Source organism: Lynx canadensis, chromosome D3 (assembly GCF_007474595.2).
Source record: "Lynx canadensis isolate LIC74 chromosome D3, mLynCan4.pri.v2, whole genome shotgun sequence".
Classification (NCBI taxonomy): domain Eukaryota; kingdom Metazoa; phylum Chordata; class Mammalia; order Carnivora; family Felidae; genus Lynx; species Lynx canadensis.
Genome location: NC_044314.2, coordinates 55,710,668 through 55,732,253, shown reverse-complemented (window position 1 = coordinate 55,732,253; position 21,586 = coordinate 55,710,668). Strand labels below are relative to the sequence as shown.

The following is a 21,586-nucleotide window of genomic DNA, read 5'->3' as shown; positions in this document are numbered from 1 at the left end:
CCTAATCCAGGGTGTACATCTTGTTGTAATCAGTGCATGAAAATTAATGTTAAATTTGGGCATGTCTGCATTACATCAGCAAAACAAATCACAGCAGTTACCCGGCGCAAGCCAGTGACCACGTGACTGGAGCCTTCCAGCAGATAACTGTCCCTGTTCTTGCAAATCTCTGAGACTGCAAGCCAGCTCTGGCTGGTGCGGTCCTTGTAGCCCTCCTCTCCGGCCTGGGTCAACCATTACAGCCCTCCTGACACAAGACTTCGCGTGTGGCCATCTGTTCAATGTCGTCTCTTAACGCTAAGTGTTAAGAGCTGTGCCCTCCAGGTCGGGCTGAGCCGGAGGGCTCCTATGTAGGTCATTCCATTTAAGAAGAAGAAAAAAAAATTTTGTTTACATGGCCTGTTTTAGTCGCTAGGCCTCAAGCACTTTGGCAACTAAACGATGATTTCATGTAGCATACGCTTCAGCTATGTCACGTTCATTTTGCAAAATCACTAATGACTATAATTCTTTTCAAACATTTTATCATCCCTGCTTCAAGTTTTCACGTCTTGCAGTGTGGCTTAATTAGTTCCAGCCTTTCTCAAGAGTGAAACCCAGTGGAGAAAGGCATAATCATTTCAACTATAACGCTTGTTGACCAATCATTTTTTTCTTTTGTACCTTCAAGAATGGTCACAGAAGAAAGGGAACAGAATATTAAATCATCGGTCAAGAAACATGAGCTGAATTTAGCTCACTATACTGTAGATTGTAATTATGTGTTAATTTGTGAGGAATTTTTTTCATAATATAAAAAAGATTGAAATTAGGAGGAAAAATTAATAGATCAGCTGATTTTTAACATTTTAAGTTATGTAAACAGAATTATATGATAGTTTGCAATATGTTATACATTTCATAGTTTTGTTCAGTCATATAAAGAACGGTTGCTGTAAAAGCTGCTTTATTCAGCCTTCTTTTATGGACTATTTATTGATCATGCACTGTATTTGTTGAATAACCAATTACGTGCTCAGTAGGAATTTAAGGGACTTTAGATATGGCCTAAGCTATTCTTTTTTTTTTTTTGGTATAGCTAGAAAAAATGGTAGTAATAATTATGTAGTATTATAATGTAACTAACATTATATTAATATCATTACAATTAGCATAGGCACTTTTACGTCTGTGTACGTCAGACATTCTATAAGGCACTTACTCTCCATTACCTGATACAGTTAGGGCTGTTACTTTCTCCACTTTACCGGAAGGAAATTGGGATTAAAATGTGAAACATGCCCAGTGTGTCACAAATTTAAATGGCAAGGATTTGAGCCTATGTCAGTCTGACATCAGAGCCCCCGCTCTTGACCATGACTGTAGTCTAAAGCCAAGATGCTTTAGTAAATTTTAAAGCCACGAGGGAAATTATGTAGGAGGAGAAATACTTTCAAGCCCTTTGGAAGCGTTTCACAAAACTGGGCAGCGCAGGAAGCACAGGTCATGCTTATTTGTCCTTGAAAGCCTAAGGTTTCTTTGAGCTACTCTGTGCACTTGTACAATAACCCGTGTCTCTCCCCCTAAGTCAAATCGGCCTTTCCCTAGGCTGGCAGTTGGTGATGCCATGCTACTGCCATAGCAGTGATCACCCTTAAGAGAAGACCAATAGTCCCCCCTCCACCCCCCCCCCGCCCCGCACCAGGTGTTGCCAAGGCAGCCAGGTCATGAAAACGTGTCTGCACACATTCTTTACCAAACTCCTGGAAACTGTGTTCCACTGAAGTCATGGTAGCTGGCCGCCTCGGGCGCACATGCCAAACATGAATTTTTAACGTATTTTCTTTTAGGAATATATACAACGAAAGCTTGGGATAGTGCCAAGAAGCCAGCCTAGCCAGAGTCAGGTTGGTGTGAACATCGCACTGCCCCTGTCGTCTTTCTTGCCAGTCCTTATTGTCAGGATTGAAAGATTACTTGAAGAGGCAGGTTCACAGGTGTACAGCCCCCAGTTTTGATTTTTGTTTTCAAAATATTAATCGTTCATCTTTGCTGCAGGGAATTTTATTAACGATCAGTTGACATTCGTGGAGGGAGAGTCAGCTAATATTGTATTATGGCATTTAGGTGTCCCATTTTCAATGGCGATGGTTCTACTATACTCCAGAGAAAATCGTTTGTTTTCGATCATAAACCTCTATGAAGCAGCTTCAAAACCGATCCTGAAATTGCTATTCTCATTCTCCCTTGAAAACTTAGGCTCTGTCAAATGCTGTGCTTTGTTTTATTTGTTTACAAGTAGATGTCTCTCTTTCTCTGTTTTTTTTTTAATTATTATAATTTGCTTCATTTGAATGGTTGTTTTGGAAAGAGATGTTTACATATCTCGATACACATCTTTATATTGGAGGGTGGGGCAAAATAAACACCACATTTAGTCTATAAAAAAAAAAGCGAACACTGCTATTTGAAAATTGAGTTCTATTTTTCACATATAAAACATATGCCTGTGAGTCACTGGCATGTGCTTTTTATAATTAATAGGTAATGCAGACAGCCTGATGGTCATAAGTGGGTGTAAATTATCAACATGATATAAATGAGGGGCTGAAAGTCCAGTGACTGTTATAGTAGCTTTTTATTTAAATTTACATCGTAATTTATCATTGAAATGTGACCCATTACAAGAATAGAAAAATATATATAAACGTCAATTTTATTTGCATTAAACATTTTTAAGAGATCTTTCTCGGGGGTTTAGTTGAAAGGGGGGGGGAAAGAATGACAATTTGCTTTTCCTGAGACATGAAACCAGACAAGTCAGCTCGGCTAATGCAGTTCCTGCGGCTCCCGCAGGCTGTGCGCCTCTGGTCTTCCTCTGAGTGGCTCTGCTGAGAAAACCTAGCTCTGGCCTTTCTTTTGCTTTTGCTTGAACCTGCATCCTTGTGGGAAGGTAGTAGGATACTGATCACGTAGAAAGAGAGTGAACTGTATGACCCGTGCCATACCTTATTTGACCAAACGGGTTTGTTTTCTATTCCTGCCTTCCTCCCGGACCCTGGTCACTTCTGTGATCAATAGACCGACAGTGAGCGCACGGACACCGCGGCCGATGGGGAAACCACCGCCACTGAGGTTGGTATCATCACTGCAGGTGTCTGATAGTTGCCTAACGAAAGTGCCTTGTGAAGGGGTCTCTGCATTCGGGAACTCGGCATATTAGCTTTTTGAGTGGAGCTAAGTTCTAAGTTGGAAAGTAGGAGTTAAATATACTCTACTGCCTAGACCAGTGGTACTCAGACTCTGGCCTGCATCGGGATAGTCCTCTGTAGGGCCCCATCTTCACATTTCTCAGTCAAGGAGAAGGTCTAGGGTGGGACTCGAGAATTTGCATTTCAGACAAGTTCCCGGGGATGTTGACTCTGCCCATTTTAGAATCACATTTTGAGAACCCTTGGACAAACCAATAATACTTAAAAATATATATATATATATTCCCCTGTCCCAAATGAGAGGCTGTTTATGTGTGATAGCCATGATGAGGGAGGAGGAGAGTTCACAATTAATTAGCTTATTTACTAGCTACAGACCTATTTTTGAAATCCCTTAAATCCCAGATGGTCAAATAATAATTATTAAAATACGCAGTTTTGTAGATTGGATGGATACAACCTAGGTCCCTTAAAAGAAATGGATTCTCAAAGAAAAAATTGGCAAATTACTGTTTGTATTTGATTTAAAAAAAAAAAGTGATCACATCGAACAGTGATAGGAAGATACTGTGCTATCATTTATCCATTATAAATTCTTTAGGATACATTTAATATGTGCACTTGTGTTTTTTAAATTTTCTCTACCAGTAATGAAAATTTCCATAAAAACAGTATCTATGGTAATGGAAGCCAAGACATTCCTTTCCTAAAGTGCTAGCAGATTTTTTTTTTTTTACTTTGTCATATGTTCTCTCTTTTGTTTTTTTTTTTGTTTTGTTTTTTTTTTTTGTTTGTTTGTTTGTTTTTCCCATTATCCAGGTAGAACGATCTTTTCTAGTTAGATATTCAGGAACTAAAAATGTGAATAGCATCTGTATAGTACTTAATTGAAAATATCTTCAGAAAAACTTTTTAAAAAGGAGTTTTGTTAAATTGCATCTTTGGGAAATGCCAGAGTTCAATTCAAAGTTTGGAAATCATAATTTTTTAAGTTAAAAAAACAGCACTGGCCTTGAAAAAAAAAAATCATCATCATCACCATATTGTAGGGGCACCTAGCTGGTAAAGCATGTGACTCTTGATCTTGAGGTCATGAGTTCGAGCCCTGCTTAGTCATAGAGCCTGCTTAAAAAAAAAAAAATTTTTTTAAATAATACTGTAAAACCACTATCCAGATTCTTTTAAGCAATCACATATAAATTTATTACAAGTTAATAATTTTCGGTGCTGAACATAGCAAAATTACATCTTGATTTTATAAGAATTATTAGTTACATGTTAATACATTCAGTAAACTTCACTGTAATCTTAATGTGTGCCCTAAATGGAAAATATTTTGATAATACTCTTTGATAGCAGTTTTGTAGGTTGTTAGGTAATAAATATTTCAAGCATGCAAACCCTTGCCTGCGCCATAGGTGACTGTGAAGCGTAAAGATAAAATAAAGATCTGTGAATGCAGGATACCCTCAAGAATTAGTGTGTTACCAGCACCGTGTTGGTTACCTGTGCCCTCTCGTGCTTTTTAAACACTTTCCCCTCCCTCCTCTCCGGAGCCAGGACAACAGAAGAGCAGGCAGTTTTATTTCCTTAGAAACAAAACTGCCAGGCAGGCAGTCTTGCCCCATTAGGAGCTAAGGAGATGCAGACCATGATGGACTGATTCGTGGCAGGGGTCTCCCTCTTCTCACCTGTAATTACACTGTGGACAACTCCCGTAGCACAGAGCCCAGGCCCTGGGTCAGGCCCCCCCCCCACCCCGCCCCGGGGAGAGACGCAGGCTTACTACTACCTGCCCTTGTGGTGAGGCCTAGTTACCAGCATCAGACACCAGTCCGAGAATTAAGCAGGTCCTTGAGATGAGAAATATAAGGATAATGAAGTGGCTTTTAGACAAATGGTGTATTTTTTAGGAATATTTTAAATGCTGGTAATGTTGATGGTAGGTGATTTTTTTTTTTAACTTGTTGACTTCCACCATATCAGTTTTCTCCCTTCCCAAATGTATTTTTTAAGTACATGGGTTTAAGAAATTCAAGGTTCCAAGAAATTCTTTCTTATTGTGTTTTATTTTTTAGTATCATTTTTTATTTTTTTAATTTAAAAAAATTTTTTATTTATTTTTTATTTTTTTTTTAGGGTTCCAAGAAGCTCTTAAGTGTGGGGACCTCTGTGTTAAAGTCTTTGAGCTTCTGTTCTCTGGCCTACAAGTTGGGGAAAATAATAGCTAACCCCATGGGATTGTAAAGATTCATACATTCCCAGGGAGCTGTCATTCCTGGGTGATCATAACCATTCTTGTGAATTTTAGTTGTAGTGTGGCTCCCCACACTTCCTGAACCATTTCCTAGTGTTCATTAAGGGTAACAGGGCAGGCCCTAGCTGTCAACCTCCCACTTATGTGTGTGTGCTGATCTCCCTTAAAAGTCTCCGGGTTAAAGTGTCAAAGACCCACTAGGCAAGGAATCTTTTGCTCCTGTCTTCCATTACATGTGAGAACGTCGTGGCTTGCATATAAGAAATAACTCTCCGTATACAAGAACAAACTAGTGCCCCCTTCTAGCAAGTTGATACAGACCATAGTTCTGCAATCCTAGAGTCAATTACATGGTAAGACTTTATTTCCCACTCTTTCTTGATGCTGGCAGTCGGACCAGGAGGAAGATGCAGAGCTCAAGGCACAGGTAGAAAATTAAAAAGAAAACAAAAGCAAAAATCAGTGTGTGATAAGTCATTGTCTGTCTACGGTGTTCTAGTCTTCCAGCATGCTCCGTAGCCGGTTACCGTGTTGTCGGTGCAATGTGGAGGACGGCATTGGTTCCCGTGACTACCGTGTCCCTTACTTTTCCCTTTCTTCTCCACTTTTTTCAGAATAGTCTGATTAAGCGAATAAAGGGTGAAAATGTGTATGTCAAACATAGTAATCTTATGTTAGAGGTTGGTATTGGTATATACCAGTGCATGTTTGTGCGTGTTGACATTTCTTTTAGTGGCATACCCGTGGGCTCATACAATGATGCATGAACTGTGTGCTCTCACCTGTGAATAAGTGGGGATACCTTCTCAGCCTACTCTGATTCCTTCCTCTCTCCTAGATATAGATCCCTTTTTCTGTGTGTATTCATTTTAATTTTTTCTGGTTACGTGTGAATTACACTCTACGGTTTGCCTTTCAAAAACGCTTTTGATTTTTATGCTTGCGTGAACTGGATTTTTTTTTTCTTCTCTTTTCCTTAGAAATATCACATTTTCACCAAAGTGCTTGTGGTAGTGTCATGAGCCCTGATCAGAATTCTTTTATTTTGACTACTAATGAGATTGACATTACTTAAAACACACACACACACACACACACACACACACACACACACGCAGATAGGAAGGCAAATGTAAAACGTTGACTGTTGGATTCTCTATGTTCTGAATATAGGAGCTAGATAAAACTCAAGATGACCTGATGAAACATCAAACCAATATTAGTGAGCTGAAAAGAACCTTTTTAGAAACCTCCACAGACACTGCCATCACAAACGAATGGGAGAAGAGGCTCTCCACCTCCCCAGTGAGACTAGCCGCCAGGCAGGAGGACGCGCCCATGATCGAACCGCTTGTACCCGAAGAGGTCGGTATTCAGGCGCTGCGTCGCCATTGTCTTCTGTTCACTCACTAGCCTTGCCTCTCTGCAGGGTGTGCGCCTGGGGACCCGAGTTGGCAGGCTTCTGAGTAGACAGTCTCACCACCTGTCTGTGTATACCCTGAACTGACATAGTCAGGGCTGCAAAAGTAAAAGGATGTGGTGGCTGAGGAGTGAGTAGTCGCGCCACGGGGTGCTTGGAGTGAACAGGGAGGCTCCGGGGAACCACGGTGCATGCAAATGGGTTTATTCTGACTGTAAACCTAGACTTCACAGCTGGGAGAAATTGAGATACTGTCTTAATGAGCTAACGCTTTTTCTGAAAATGCTTTTTCTGCTGCACTAAGAAATGCCCTGAAAACCTCACGAATGTTTCTCGTCAGTTGCAAGACGAGGTGTTTCGGAGATTGTCTAATGTTTGAACGCTCATCTGAAGTTGACAGAATCTCAGGACCTCTTTTACTCTGGGGAATACCACACCAGGCTTTTACTGATGCAGTCGGTGTTCGATTGGATTTTGATTCTTAACTGATTTTTAAAAATATGCCTGATTGGTTATTTTAACTGATTTATGGTCAGTTTGCATTTGGCTTTTAGTAGAGAGCATAGAGCCCACAATGTCTTTTCACATGAGAGCCTTCCATATTGGAAAGCTGTCTTTAAATGCACAGCCAGACTGGGAGGATCCAGCCGACACTACGTCTCGGCCTCCTCCGTGGGACCCACACGTGACAGTGGTGCCACTGTCAGCTGTTAGACGTCATCGTGCTTGTCTTTCAAAAGAAGTGGTTTTGTAAAACTACCTTTCTAGCATTGTATTGATTACCTTCTTTCTTCTCAAGACTCCTTGACTGTAAGAGACTTGTCCAGAAACCTGAGACAGAAGAAGATGAAAACTTAGGCCTTTAGGGGAGAAAAATTCTTTAAATGGTAGTCTGTATGCAACGCTCAGGTCCTTGCAGTGAGAAGAGGAATATCATTACACTCATTTTCATCATTTTCCAAGCTTCCCTTGAAAGCTGTTTATCAAAAGTGACCACAGTCACCATGTTCACGACAATTCCAATCCCAGCTAAAAAGTGACAAGGTATATATCCATTTGAATTATGTTGAAAAGGGCCCTTTTATGCAGAATAAATGAACTGTTGCCGGAGTATTCCTGTAGCATTACACATCAGTTTCATTCAGATTACTTGAGTAATCTATAGTGAGCTAGTAGTGGTGATTATATTCTAAGAACATCATGTATGTTTGCTATAAAGTGGGAATGTTATTGCCAGTGGCTTCAACTTTCCAGTATTGAGTTAACAGCAGAGAAGTAGCAAGGATGCGCCAAACCAGCTCCTCATTAACGCTGGAAAGTAGACAAGCCCATATACAGGGCCCAGCACACATAGGAAAGATAGAGGTGTGGTACGTGAGGGGTTCCAGGTATGTCTTCTGTCCTCGGATCTCTCCCTTTACAGCCTTTTATGATGCACCTAGGTTTCGTCCCTGCTACAGGTTCATTTCATTTAATCCAGCACCAACATATAGACTGATCCCAGTCACTTGAATACTAAACGTTTCCAAATCCCAACCAAAATGCAATACCCGTTAGCACCAATGCAGCATCAGTACATTTTTTAGTGTAGGTGGTAGTTTTATAGGTATTTCAGCTTAGCGTGGCCGATCCTCCTTATTCACGGATTCCATATTTGCACATTGGCCTACTTGCTGAAATTCATCGTAACCCTAAAATCAGTGTTAATGGCGCTTTCACAGCCCTCGGCAGACAGCCACAAAGTAGTGAAAACTTTGAGTCGCTCACCGTGCGCATTCCCAGCGTGGGTTGAACAAGGCAGTGTTTCCATTCTCATACTGTAAACAAATGTGCTTTTTACGGCCTATTTAGTGCTGCATTTTCGAGGGTGATTTTGCTGTGTAATATGACCCCCAAACCTAGTGCTGAAGTGCTAGCAGGTGTTCCTAAGCACAAGAAGGCTGTGATGTGCCTTTTTGGAAAATACGTGTGTTAGAGAAGTTTCATTCAGGAATATGCTATAGTGCTGTTGACGGTGAGTTCAATGTTAATGGATTAGTAATAAGCATTAAATAACAAGTCTTGAAACAAAAGCACATATAAGACGAGGTTATATATGGAGCAGTCGATGACAGTATCGTGACCAGAGGCTCACAGAAGTCTTAACCGTGTATTTCCCACAAAATCAGTGGTTCACTAATTCACTGTTCATGGTGATTTCATTGAACATAATTACCGGGAATAACTAGAATCGGCTCTATTTGTGCATTGCTTGCTTTCTAGTCTACCCTTGCTACTCAGGTCTTGCATGGGCTTCGATTTGGGCCAAAAAAACAACCATACACCATGACCATCTATTTACAGATAGGGGAGAGTCCTCTTCATTCTCTGAATCTGACTTCAGTGACCCAGGCCTTGGGGGTAACTCTAAGTGCATATTAAAATTGCCCACAGAAAAATTTTAAAATACTGATGCCCAGGATCTATTAAATCAGAGTCTGGGGGCACCTGGTTGGCTCAGCTGGTGGAGCATCCTACTCTTGATCTCGAGGTCATGAGTTCAAACCCTGCTCGGGGCGTGGAGCCTACTTTAAAACAAAGGGAGGTGGGATCAGAGTCTGATTTAGTCTGAGCTGCACCCTTTATCATTTGAAACCTCTCCACATAATTCTAACTAACGGAAAGCCCCGTTTGAACAACCCTGGCCTAGGGAGAAATGAGGGTTGTGGCTCTACAGAAATCCCTAATCCCGTCAAAGTGAGGAACACCTCTGTACGTTTTGCACGCCAGTAAACGCCTTATTTCCCAATTATGATGTAGCGATGAATGTTTAACGAAACAAAATGTTTGGGGTACACGGCTATGACTCTATTCTGACCCATATTAAAAGTAAACATTTTGATTCTTTTTTTATGGGCATCTCTTCACTTGTCTTTAGCCGAACTAACTGAATTGGGGTTGACCGTATATATAGGATTTTATTTTAAGGTTTATCCCCTTCATGTTACCCTTTTCTCTCAGTGGACATACACAGTCCCGAACACAGATAGTGTTGATATATTCAATTAAAGACAAAGACATTTTTGAAATTAGTTGATGTCAGATAACAGGATATGCTGAAAACCACTGTTTTCCTGCTATTATTGGGTTTTTTCAGGCTTTCATCTTAGGAAAATAATCTTTAGTTCAGTGACTATAATTAGAGGCCTAGCAGTGGTATCCTGAAAAGTACCTATAATTTTGACCTTTCCTTCCTGTTTCTTATTTCTCTATGAAAAAGAGGGTACAATTGAAAGTGAAACAAACCAGAAATCCATATTTTATGATTCCACATAGTACATTTTGTCTTTTCCAATACCTTTCCTCAAAATGGGACAGGATAGGGACTTTTTTTCCCTTTGAAAAATCTCTTACTTGTTCCTCATCGAAAAAGGGGCATAGGAGAACGATGCTATCAAAATCTGTCACTAGGTCCTCCAGGAGAATATTCCAGATGCTCCCTTACAATCTCTTATAGGCAAACTTAAATGCAGTACTGCCAGATTGGTACAGACGTGGACATTCTAAATAGTTCTCACTAAATTATATTGTTTACAACAATAGGATTTACTTTAAAAGTTCCGTTCTCCTAAAAACTTTGAGCTTTCTGTTACTATTTTTTATATTACTCTTACTAAATACCTTTCTCTCACTGCTGCATGGGGTAGTATAGCTATGCATAGAGATAGGCTCAGTGGCTAATACATTGCCCCTTGAATTATTCCTATCTAATACTAAAGAAAGGAACAAAAAGTAGGTGAAAGGAAAAAGCTAGTGGCTAACATAGCGTATCTACTTCAACGTTTCTTAACGTTGTTATAGGTTAAAGAAAGCAAGATCTAAAGTACTTGCTTTTTACCGAGATCTTTTGAAGTGGACTATTTAAAGTCCTTCACCATCTTATAGAAGTTCCAGTCAACTTTTGAGTTCACTTTGTTTATTCGTGGAATAGTCAAGAAAGCCATGTAGGTCTGACAGGGTTTGCTCAGAGTAGTCGCTGATGCGGTGACCCATGCGCATTATTTTGCCTTGGATTAAGCAGCACTTAAATGGGGAAGACAGTCCAGGATTTGTCCGATGTAAGAGTGAGGATTTTTGTTCCTCACTTAATTTTTTTTTTTAATCTTAATACTTCCTCTCACTCCTCGCTGGTGCAGTTTTGCAGAGGACTGACCTAGACACTGTTCAGATGCCAAGGAGCTCTTTCTATTGCTTGCGCGTGTTTTGTGTTTTTAGAACTAGAAAACGTGTGAGCCCTATGCTAGTGTTTCAGAAAAGAATCTGTTACTTTTTGGAAATAATTCTTAAACTTGGAGATGGTTTCAGACCGTTTTTCAAATTCATAAACAATGATTCGCTTCTTCAGAAAGAGATGAATATTATATGTACAACACAATCAAAGAACTCTCTTCCTAACTTGCCTTTTTTGGAAACTGTCTACTTCCTCTTCTCCAACCCAACCCCCTTTATTCAAACAGACCGAAGAAGAAAGAGAAATTTCTGAGAAAGTTATATTTTTGCAGCAAGAAAGCTCTCCATTCCTTGAGTCTCAGGTAAAAAACAAACATAAAGGGATTTCCCAGGAGGGAATTGCTCTTCAGATTTCAGTGTCATTAAAGTGTTTTTAGTTTTTATTTTCCTTTTTAAATTGACCTTAAAACTAAGGTAGGTGTATCATTTTTGCTTAGATTCTGGGGAGGGGACAAAGGAATTTTCTTGCCATTTTCGTTACCAGCCATCATTTCTTTATGGCTTTTGTGCCTAGGTGATTATATCTGTGTATGGCCAGTGAAGCATTATAATTCTGCTTTCTAATGATATTATTGGGGCTTCTTACTGTCTGCTTTACCCATAGAGTGATACTAATTTAGATGACCTTGACTGATTTTGAAAGTTCTGAACTTTTATTGGTTTTCCCACTAGCCGAGTATGATAAAGAAAATGCAGGAAGGAGACTCCGCGGTTACCTCTCGTCAAATCATTTTCCAGAAAACTGTCCCATCGACCCTAGAGGTTATTTTTCAATTCATTTCATTTAATCCAGCACCAACATGTAGACTGATCTGTAATTGTTTTTTTCCTAAGGCACACACATTTCCAGATTCAAGTTTTCAGAGTAAGACAGACCAGAAAGTAGAAAACACTGTAGTTTAAAATGTAAACCAAGGCGCTCAGCTGCCCCTGGTGTGATTTTGCTTCCCTCTGTGATCTGTAAGACTAGTCAACTGCCCGGCCTCATCCTTGTAGCCTTCTCTCTTAATTTTCATTTCTTCTGTCGTATTGGAACTAAGACTAAGGAGAGTGGCAGAGAAACTATTCACACCATGAGCTTCAGTTGTAAATAAGATTGGACCACCATGACCTATTTATAAGAGGCTCCAACAATGCCCCCAACTATAGTCCCTTGACGACCGGCACACTCAGTATTTATCGGATAGGAAGTGCTATGGTAGATTTGACCTCCTATATATATAAGGAACTATAATTTACAAACATGAAAAATGATAATCACAGAAATTTGTGGAATGCTGGCAAGTTCTTTGTGAAAACAACAGATACGACGCACAGTGTTCTAGTTACCATGGAAAACTGTCTTTTTGTGTCCACACAAGCTAAATAACTTGTACAACACCTTCAGTAACGTCATTCAATTTTGAAATCTAAAATGATGAGACGCTTAGCATAAGGTCCGGTATATTCTTGCAAAAATTTACCACCAAGTTATGTTCCTATTTAAAGAAACCTGAAATTGCAACTCTACGTGCAGACTGTATTCCAAGCTGAAGGTTAGAGTTTGTAAGTTTCAGGTAAGAAGAGATTTGCAACCAGAATTATTAGATAATAACACCAGCCCTGTGCAGTCACATCACAATGTAGCTTTTGCCCTGGTTTCTTAAAGGATTCTTATTTTAGAAATGAGACCATCAGCATTTCTAATTTAGCTTTTATATTTCAAATATAGGGCACAGAGGATTGGGTTATTGTAGACAAAGTACCCACTGAGGTAGTTGATGGTGATTCGAAAAAGATTGTGACTTACAAGGTGGTGACCGTGAGCAGTAGAACCGGAGACATCCCAGCCGATCTGTTAAGATCTGGTGCCATTGAAATGCAGAGCTTCGAGGACTTGGCCCGGGAAATGCAATTGAAAGGAGAAAGCAAACAGAAAATATACACTCTAGGAAAATCCTACGACACCGTATCCGGCAAGATCGTAACCATGACTGGAAAGGCCAAGGAGGGGGAGAAGGCAATACAGCCCTGTAGTCTGGAAGCCCTTCAGAAAGCGGACAGAGCGTTGTCGGAGTCGGTGAAGATCATCCCGGTCACGGCCGATTACGAGGTCCTGGACGTCGCCCCCGATGAGAAATCCAGGAGAGGACCCGAGGTGCATACCCCCAAGCGGAAACTGTCTGAATCGCTGGCTCCCATCAAGGAAGCCGATTCCCGGCGGCCGAGCCCCGAAGAGGACGAGCTCCAGAGAGCCCCGGGGCCGGCCCGGGATGCAGTGCCCCACGCCGGCCCGGAGGGCGCGCGCCCGGGCAGGACGGAGCCAGCGCCGGAGGGCGAGGTCTTGAAAGTGGGGCTCTTTGGTCCCAGGAGGAAGAGCCTGTCCGAGTGGAGATACTCACAGGAACCGGCCTTCACCGTGGCCACTGCTCATTACGTTACCGAGTCCTCCTCATCTCGAGTTGTGGTAACCAGTGCCTTTCCCTTGGACCACCGTTTCAGATTCCAGCATGACGTTTTTTTTTTGAGGCAGTGCCCTTCCACCCTAAACTTTTCTGTTCTCGCTGTTTGGCTTTTTGTTGAGAGCAGCCAACCCAAGCTTTTTAAGTTTTGTCATGGTTAGATCAACACTGCAGTCCAACGTAGGCGTTAAAACACTTGCCGTTTTATTTCCAGCTCCCCGATCCCGAGATGTGATAGTGCTGCTGTGGCTTGCAATGAAGGGAAAGTGGTCTGCTTAAACCAGCACCGCCCATGTCCTAATAACTCTCTCTGCTTTACCAAACAAGAGCTCATGGTCACCTCAATTTGCTATTTTATTTCCCATCCTTTTCTGTTTCCCAACTTTGTCTGGTAGATTCCCTCCTCCCTCCTCCCCCCTTCCTCCCTTACAGTTTTGTCTAACCGGCTGTGAATGTGAATGTGCCCGCCTATGTTCCTGTCTCTGTGCTTGACTGTCCGTTTCTTTGTTCACCCAGACTAAACAGTCTTCTGCCGAAAAGCTCATGGATGGCTCTGAAATCTTCAGTTTATTAGACTCTGCGAGAAAACCAACGGAATTCATAGGAGGGGTTACTTCTACTTCTCAAAGCTGGGTTCAGGTGGCCAGTTGCTTCCTCCTTGGTGTTCCTGACTCTGCCCATTTGCCTTTCTTTATGCCTCTTGGCTGTGTGCGTGCGTGCGTGTGTTTTGCATCCCAGGGGCTTTGCCTTAAACGCCTCAGAGGTGTTGTCGGTTATTTTCCTTTGCGTCTGCCTGGCATAGCTGTCGTGGGCCTTTAGCCCCACCAGTAGAACATGCTTCAGGTATTCCAAAGGCAATCGTGTTGAGAAATCATAATTTGCATTTAACTTTTTAAGCATTTTATGCTCTCTGTTAGGTCTAAGAAAGCTGCCAGAATCCATGGGAGTGTGCTACAATGCTTTCATTTTGTTTTATTTTAATTGCATTTTATACTGCGTCCCGTTTCTTTTGCGGCTATCCGGACATAGCACAGGCTTGAGGGCGTGTGTGTATGTGTCGGGGGCAGGGGGCTCGCATCAAAGATTCTGGCAGGAGGAATGAAAGCTAATTTATGTTTTGTATAAGGGTTTCTGCTCATAAGCACTTGACACTGGCTTTAGGCGTCCTGGCGAGTGGCTGCGTTTGTTTTTATTTTGGTTTTTTGACCCTCGGTTTATGGAAAGTCACACTGACCCTGCCATCTTTTCCCATGCAGAAAACGGAAACCAAGACGGGGCCCAGCAAAACAGAGCCGGAAACAAGCCAGCACCCCCAGTCACTTAGCGCCGAGAAGGTTGTGCAGGAAACCGTGTTGGTGGAGGAAAGACATGTCATGAATGTGCATGCGAGTGGGGATGCTTCTTACGCAGCTGGAGAGGATGTGGATGCTGCGGCACAGGCAGCATCTGCTGATGCTTCTGGCTTGAAAGGGAAGGAGGGCTCTGCCCTGACAGAGGGGGCTAAAGAGGAAAAGGGGGAGGTGGCTGGCAAAGCTGTCCTCGAACAGGAAGGAACGGCCACTGCTTCCCATGAGTCAGAGGAGGAGCAGAGTGCAGCAACCCACGTTTCTGAAACTTGGGAACAAAAACCTCATTTCGAGGTAACTAGTAGTTGATGTTCCTTTCAGCACTGACGTAAAACTGATATGTGTGGTGGGAGTCCCCGAAATTTAGTTAAGCATCAAGATGGAGCTACGTTGAATTTTCGACCTTTTCCAAATGCAGTTTGTTTCTCCTCTTATATCCCTCTTGCATGGCAATCTCAGGAGACTCCATGCTGGTTTCCATCTTTGGGGTCACGTGCATACACATTTAATGATTATTAATAAGGTGTAGTTCCAGGAAGTGGTTTCTACCTTTGCTGTAATTACTGTAATTGGCAGTAGACCTGGGGACTGCGTGGCCAACAAGAGCATAGAACATTTGATCAATCTTCTTTTTTTGATCAGTGTACTTACCCAGAAACTGTGCTTGCCCAGGTACCAAATGCCAGAACTTTGTTCTTTATCTCTCCAAGATTCCTGAATTCTGTGCTGTTGGAGGTTCTTAATGTCTTAGCATCCATTCCTTTTTTCTAAGACGTTATTAAACAGAAGGCTGATTGATTATTTTTGATCTATCTATGCAGTAGAGGAGGGGGAACACAAAAACAGTTTTTTAAACATTTCCTTCAAAATGCCTTCCTTTACCTGGAACATCCCATGTTTAAAAAAAAAAGAAAACTAATCCTGAAAGACTGACATCTATTTGGTGTCTGCCTCATTCCTCAACTTACTCTCCCCATGTAATACATAAACATTTATTTCATACTAACCTGTGCTTATACATATCCACTGGGGGGGGGGGGGGGGAAAAAACCCAAAAGCGTGCCTTTGTGCAAACTGTAATAGCCACTGCCTACTTCTCATTGGTACAGTCATCGACTGTGAAGACAGAAACCATCAGCTTTGGCAGCGTTTCACCAGGAGGAGTAAAGCTAGAAATTTCTACCAAGGAAGTGCCGGTAGTTCACACAGAAACGAAAACCATAACATACGAATCCTCACAGGTAAGACCGTCTGTCGAGGCCGGAGCCCTGGCACCTTGTTTTGCTGCATTTACTGGCTTGCTGCATTTAAGTATAAGTACGTGATACTTAATGTGCCGGACTTAGAGGGCCCAGTAGCCAAGCTGTGTCTATCAGGAGTGATCATGGTGATAGGCATAACTTTATTACCGAGCAAAAAAAAAACATCAGGTGACTTTAAGCAGGTCTTCCTGCATCTCAAAATGTAGAACAAGGCTCAGGAGCCTATCGCCTTAGCCACAGGTCAGGGAAAATAGCAACTCAGGCAGACACGACTCACCTTTCTGAAGTCCCGGTGTTTTAAGGATGGTTCCCCCTGGCTGCCTTGGGTGGCGTCGTACCCATAGCCAGAGCTCCTGTGTGCTGACTGAACAGCGCGGTGGTCGTGAGAGAGAACTCGGTCATCCTAATGCCCTGAGCTAACACAGCAGACCTCTGGAGAGGTCAGTGTTTGAGTGTGGTGTCTGTTCCTCTGCTCGCACAGGTCGATCCGGGTGCCGATTTGGAGCCGGGTGTGCTGATGAGCGCACAGACGATCACATCTGAAACCACCAGTACCACAACCACCACCCACATCACCAAAGTAAGTGGGGCGGGAACAGGTAAAAGGAAGGCATTCACACGGAACTTCTTCCCGGTTGAGCTGCACAGGCCCAGGGTTCTGTGAACATCAGGAGCCCGCGTTGCGCTCTCTTCACCCAGACTCTGGGGCATTTGTCCTTAGGTGCTAGTTTCTGTTTAGGAATATGCATCCCAATGCCTTTTGCTTAACACAGAACTCCGGCGCTTAGCACGTGGTAGGTGTTCCAGAAGCACCGGCCAGCCTCACCCCCAGAACTGTATTCCAGGCTCACTTCTGAAATTAACCATTTTAAGTAATTGCCAAAGAATTGTTTCCGTTCTTAATGATGTTATTGAAAACCCTGTTAGCGTTTTCTCCCAATTCCCCCATTGAACAACGACTGTTCCTCCAGTGAGTGAATTTCTGACGCTTGCCTGTGCCTTGCAGACTGTGAAAGGAGGCATTTCAGAGACGAGGATTGAGAAGCGCATCGTCATCACAGGAGATGCGGACATTGACCACGATCAGGTAGTGTGCGCGAGATGGCAGATCCCCTGGCAGAGAAACGGGGGGGGTCAGCCTTACTCTTCCCAGCGTTGTTCTTTTAGTCCATCAGGCGGTCTAAACCGTTTTCGGAATTAACTTTTCAGTGTGCAGCCTCCAATTCCTTTTGCAGTCATTGTACCTCATTTGTAAATGACGTATATAGATCTAGCTCCTAAGCCTCCACCTTGCTACTGATCATGCATGTTCCACCTCCTTTTTGTCTTTGCCCTTCTGTGATTTCCTGGGGATAGGCTCTGGCTCAGGCAATTAAAGAGGCCAAAGAGCAGCACCCTGACATGTCAGTGACCAAAGTAGTGGTCCATAAAGAGACCGAGATCACACCGGAAGACGGAGAGGATTGACCCCAGGTAAGAGGCGACGCTGATTTTCTAGACTTGGCCTTGGCTGGCATGTAGCATGGGACACTTCCCTCTCTCCTTCCCCTGCCGCCTCCTCTCTCTTTCTTCTCTCACTGGCATTTTGCAGGGCTGCTCACCAAGGGGATGGAGAATTGGCTTACAGGCGCTGGTTTGTTTCACATTTGGGGGCTCCATCCCGTGGACATTTTGCATATTCTGCCAGTTAGAGGATCAAGAAAGAAGCAGTCTTTGCGTGCATGCCCTCACTGGTGTTTCCTTTTCATCCGTGCCCTGGACTCTTCATTATCCAAATTCGAAAGGTCAAATTTGATTTCACTTGCCATGTGGCCTAATTAGCACTAAGGCCATTTTGTTCTGAGACGTATAATTTGTGTGTTCCAAATACTCGGAAAATGTACCCCTTTCTCCTTGGGACAGAAAACTTATCCCACTTATTGTAAGCTTTCTCCGCGGCTATGTTTGCTTATGCTCCTATTTATGCTCTCGTTTTTGCTTTGTTTCTTACCTTGAAACCCAGGCATTCGCTTCCATGTTGGATGTCTTGTATTTTCTGTATTCTTTGGGATGCCTTTTTTGCTTCTTAGTATAGCATCGGGCCTCAGGAGGAGGCAAAAATGCAGTCTTGTTTCCTGCTTTTCTGCAGAGACCGTGTGCATGCCTTTTCAATGGCTGTTTGGCTCGCATCGTGAGCAGATAGCATCTTGTGCTTGCGCACAGACGTGTTATACACACTAACCCGCCGTGCAAGGACTCCCAGGCCCCGACCATCCCCAGAGGGCTTTGAATGCCGAATGCAACAGTTGCGCTACTTGCTCACTTGCTTACGTGATAGAAGTCTCTTGAACACTTCACGTGTATAAAGGAAATAAGGAGGTTCTCTACCACTGCTTTAGGGCATAGAGATTGATGAGTGGCCTCTCAAAGAAGATAATGCAAAGGTCACTCATTACGTTCGAACGAGTCCTATGACTTGGAAGACAGAGAGCAGAAAAAGGTTTCTTCAGTGAGCTTCCGCCACGTGGGTGACGTTGTGCTTATTTCAGAGAATGCGTGTCAGTGACTTAGGCTGGTATTTTACAGTATCTTGACAAAAAATGCATTTAATAACCTGCCTGCAAGATAGGTGTTTTGTGGCCTTCATCTGAGGAAGACTCTCGGGTGTTTTCCAGGGAGTAACTGATCAAATCTCTTTCCTACAGGAATAACTTAGCCTGCACATGAATCCAGTCATGCAAACCATTAGGAAAACCAGAGCCTATATGGAGTCCCCTCTTCTAACCCAACTGACTTGTATCTGCCCATGGAAAATTTCAATCCGGAAGAACTGACCTTGACCGTTAACAAAGACACTGGCAGAGAGATCTTCCCATAATAAAGCAATCCGAATCAGCATCACGAAACTGATATTGCATGAAGCAACGATAAAATTACAAAAAGAGTAGCATTTTTAATTTCCACCAAGTGTCTAAGTTTTCAGCTATACCTGCACGTTCATAACCAACAATATAAACCGTGATCTCATGTAACACATAAACAATCCATGCCTTTCATAGTTTATCCAAGTCTAAACAAAACTGCAGTTTCTTAGGTGACAGATCTTTTGTTTACAGACAGACGAAGATGACCCTAAAATGCTAGAAGCTGTCTAGGTCCAATGTGTCAGGTTTATCCCAGATTAGATGTGCCAATAACCGAGTTTATTCAGTAAACAACTTGGATCTTGTACTTGTTTCACCTGGTTTTATTACTCCGCCCGTAAACAGCAACGACTCCCGATCGTCTGGAAATATTTAATGCTTACAATCCTGCTTTGTGTATCTGACTTAATCCGTTACCAGGTAGTACTGATTTTAGCATATTAATGTGAAATTTCTTCCTCGTTCGCTTTGGTCTGCGTCCAATCCGGAAAGCTTCCAAGAGTCCCCTGACAAGTCCTAAATATATGTGAATTGTCATTATTTGGGGAAGAAAATCTGTATTTTTGTTAGTTTACAATATTATGAAATTTCACCCCAGAAAAACCTGTTGGGCTTCTGATGCTTCGTTTTCTTTCTTCGTTCCTTCTTCCTTGTGTTTTTTTAAGTTGATTTTTTTTTCTTTTACTTGAAAAAAAGCGTTTTATTTCCAAATCTGGTCCATATTTACAATCTAGTTCAGAGCCAAGCCTTAAATTGTACAGAATTTCCACTGTAATTAAAGTATTTAGTGTTTAGTTATAAATAGCCTTCAAAAAGATATATTCTCCATTACACTGTCAACTGCATCACACAGCCCATGGTGAATGTATGTTTCTGCATAGCAAAATAAAAATGGTAAATGCATTTAAAGCTCTAATTCTCTGTGTGTAATACTTTCGGTACTGTATATATCTAGCCAAGAGGCAGCATTCGCATGACCTCAAAGGCTACTTCATCTGCATGATAGAGAGCTTGTCTTTTTACAGGACAAAAGGTGTACAGAGTGACACGACGCGTGGACCCCTCCGGGTGTCAGAGATGGGAAACAAGAAACATACACGTAAATGTTCGGTTGCCTACGAAGGCCTTAACAAGTACAACTGGTTACCACAGAATCTCATTTTCAAAGTTTTAGGTTTTTTATAAGAGGTTCTCCTATAAACCCCAGTGTTTCTGGGTGCCGTTAATATACCAGAAAGAGCGAGACCTCCCTCACGCCTGCGCCATAGCTGAACAGATGAGCTGGTGCGTTCTACAAGGGCCCACGCAGCGTGTTCCCACAGTTCATCCACATCAAACTCCTTCATGCCAGGGCCTGAGAGTAAGACTTTTATCACCAATTGCCAATCTTAACGCCTGAATGCACTCGCTGGCTATACGCCATCGGGTCACACTTTACCTAACTTGCTGATTTTTTTAAATACTTCAATTAAAAAGATTTTCTGCCCCTGAAAATTGTTAGATGTGACCACGCACCTTAGTCTTCATGAGGGGGTCAAATTCTTATCATTTATCTATGAAGAAGTTACCATTTGTCCTTATTGTCAATACTACCTACTCATTTTAGGAACTGAAGCATCATTTTGTGTTTGAAGCTAATCAAAAAATGTGTTGAGGACCATACACAAAAATAAAGTGGAATGAAGACCTGAATGTGAGACCTGAAACCATAAAAATCCAAAAGAGAACACAGGCAGTAATTTCTCTGACATGGGCTGTAGCAACATTTTTCTAGACATGCCTCCAAAGGCAAGGGAAACAAAAGCAAAAATGAACATTGGGACTACATCAAAATGATGCTTCTGCACATCAACAAAACTAAAAGACAGCCTACTGAATAGGAGAAGATATTTGCAAATGACGTATCTGATAAAGGGTTAGTATCCAAAATATATAAAGAACTTACACAAATCAACAGAAAAAAAAAATCAGATAATCCAATTAAAAAATGGGCAGAAGACATGAACAGACATTTCTCCCAAGACATACAGATGGCCAAAGACACATGAAAAGTTCAACATCACTCCACCAGGGAAATGCAAATCAAAATTACAATGAAATATCACCTTACACCTGTCAGAATGGCTAAGCACAAGAAACAGGTGTCGGCGACAATGTGGAAAAAAAGGAACCCTCACGCACTGTTGGTGGGAATGCAAATGGGTGCAGCCATTGTGGAAGACAATATGGAGGTTCCTCCAAAAATTAAAAATAGAATTGCCCTGTGATCCAGTAATCACACTGCTGGATATTTACCCAAAGAATACAGAAACACTAATTTGAAAGTATCTATGCACCCTTATGATTATTGCCGGATTATTTAAAATAGCCACATTATGGAAGCAGCCCAAGTACCCAGCAATAGATAAATGGGTAAAAATGTGTGTGTGTTCATGCATGTATGTATATATACATACATACATGACATCCATGCACACACACGCACAATGGAATATTA

The 21,586-nt window shown here is 42.1% G+C and overlaps 1 protein-coding gene across 17 annotated transcripts in view; it reads left to right on the top strand.

Annotated features, from left to right (window-relative positions):
- EPB41L3 (erythrocyte membrane protein band 4.1 like 3) overlaps positions 1-20,005 on the top strand; it is a 146,275-nt gene extending 126,270 nt beyond the window's left edge. For 3 of the 17 annotated variants that reach the window (XM_032595362.1, XM_030336362.1, XM_032595365.1), the window contains 11 exons: positions 3,061-3,114; positions 5,840-5,875; positions 6,063-6,128; positions 6,622-6,813; positions 14,095-14,217; positions 14,835-15,218; positions 16,034-16,165; positions 16,668-16,766; positions 17,193-17,273; positions 17,543-17,659; positions 18,871-20,005. In XM_032595362.1, coding sequence (XP_032451253.1) covers positions 3,061-3,114; positions 5,840-5,875; positions 6,063-6,128; positions 6,622-6,813; positions 14,095-14,217; positions 14,835-15,218; positions 16,034-16,165; positions 16,668-16,766; positions 17,193-17,273; positions 17,543-17,653 — 1,278 coding nt within the window. In that variant the 3' untranslated portion in view covers positions 17,654-17,659; positions 18,871-20,005. The remainder of the gene's footprint in view (positions 1-3,060; positions 3,115-5,839; positions 5,876-6,062; positions 6,129-6,621; positions 6,814-14,094; positions 14,218-14,834; positions 15,219-16,033; positions 16,166-16,667; positions 16,767-17,192; positions 17,274-17,542; positions 17,660-18,870) is intronic. The other 14 variants (XM_036064324.1, XM_030336366.1, XM_030336365.1 and 11 more) reach the window with 9 other exon arrangements.
- Positions 20,006-21,586: the final 1,581 nt, after the last annotated feature.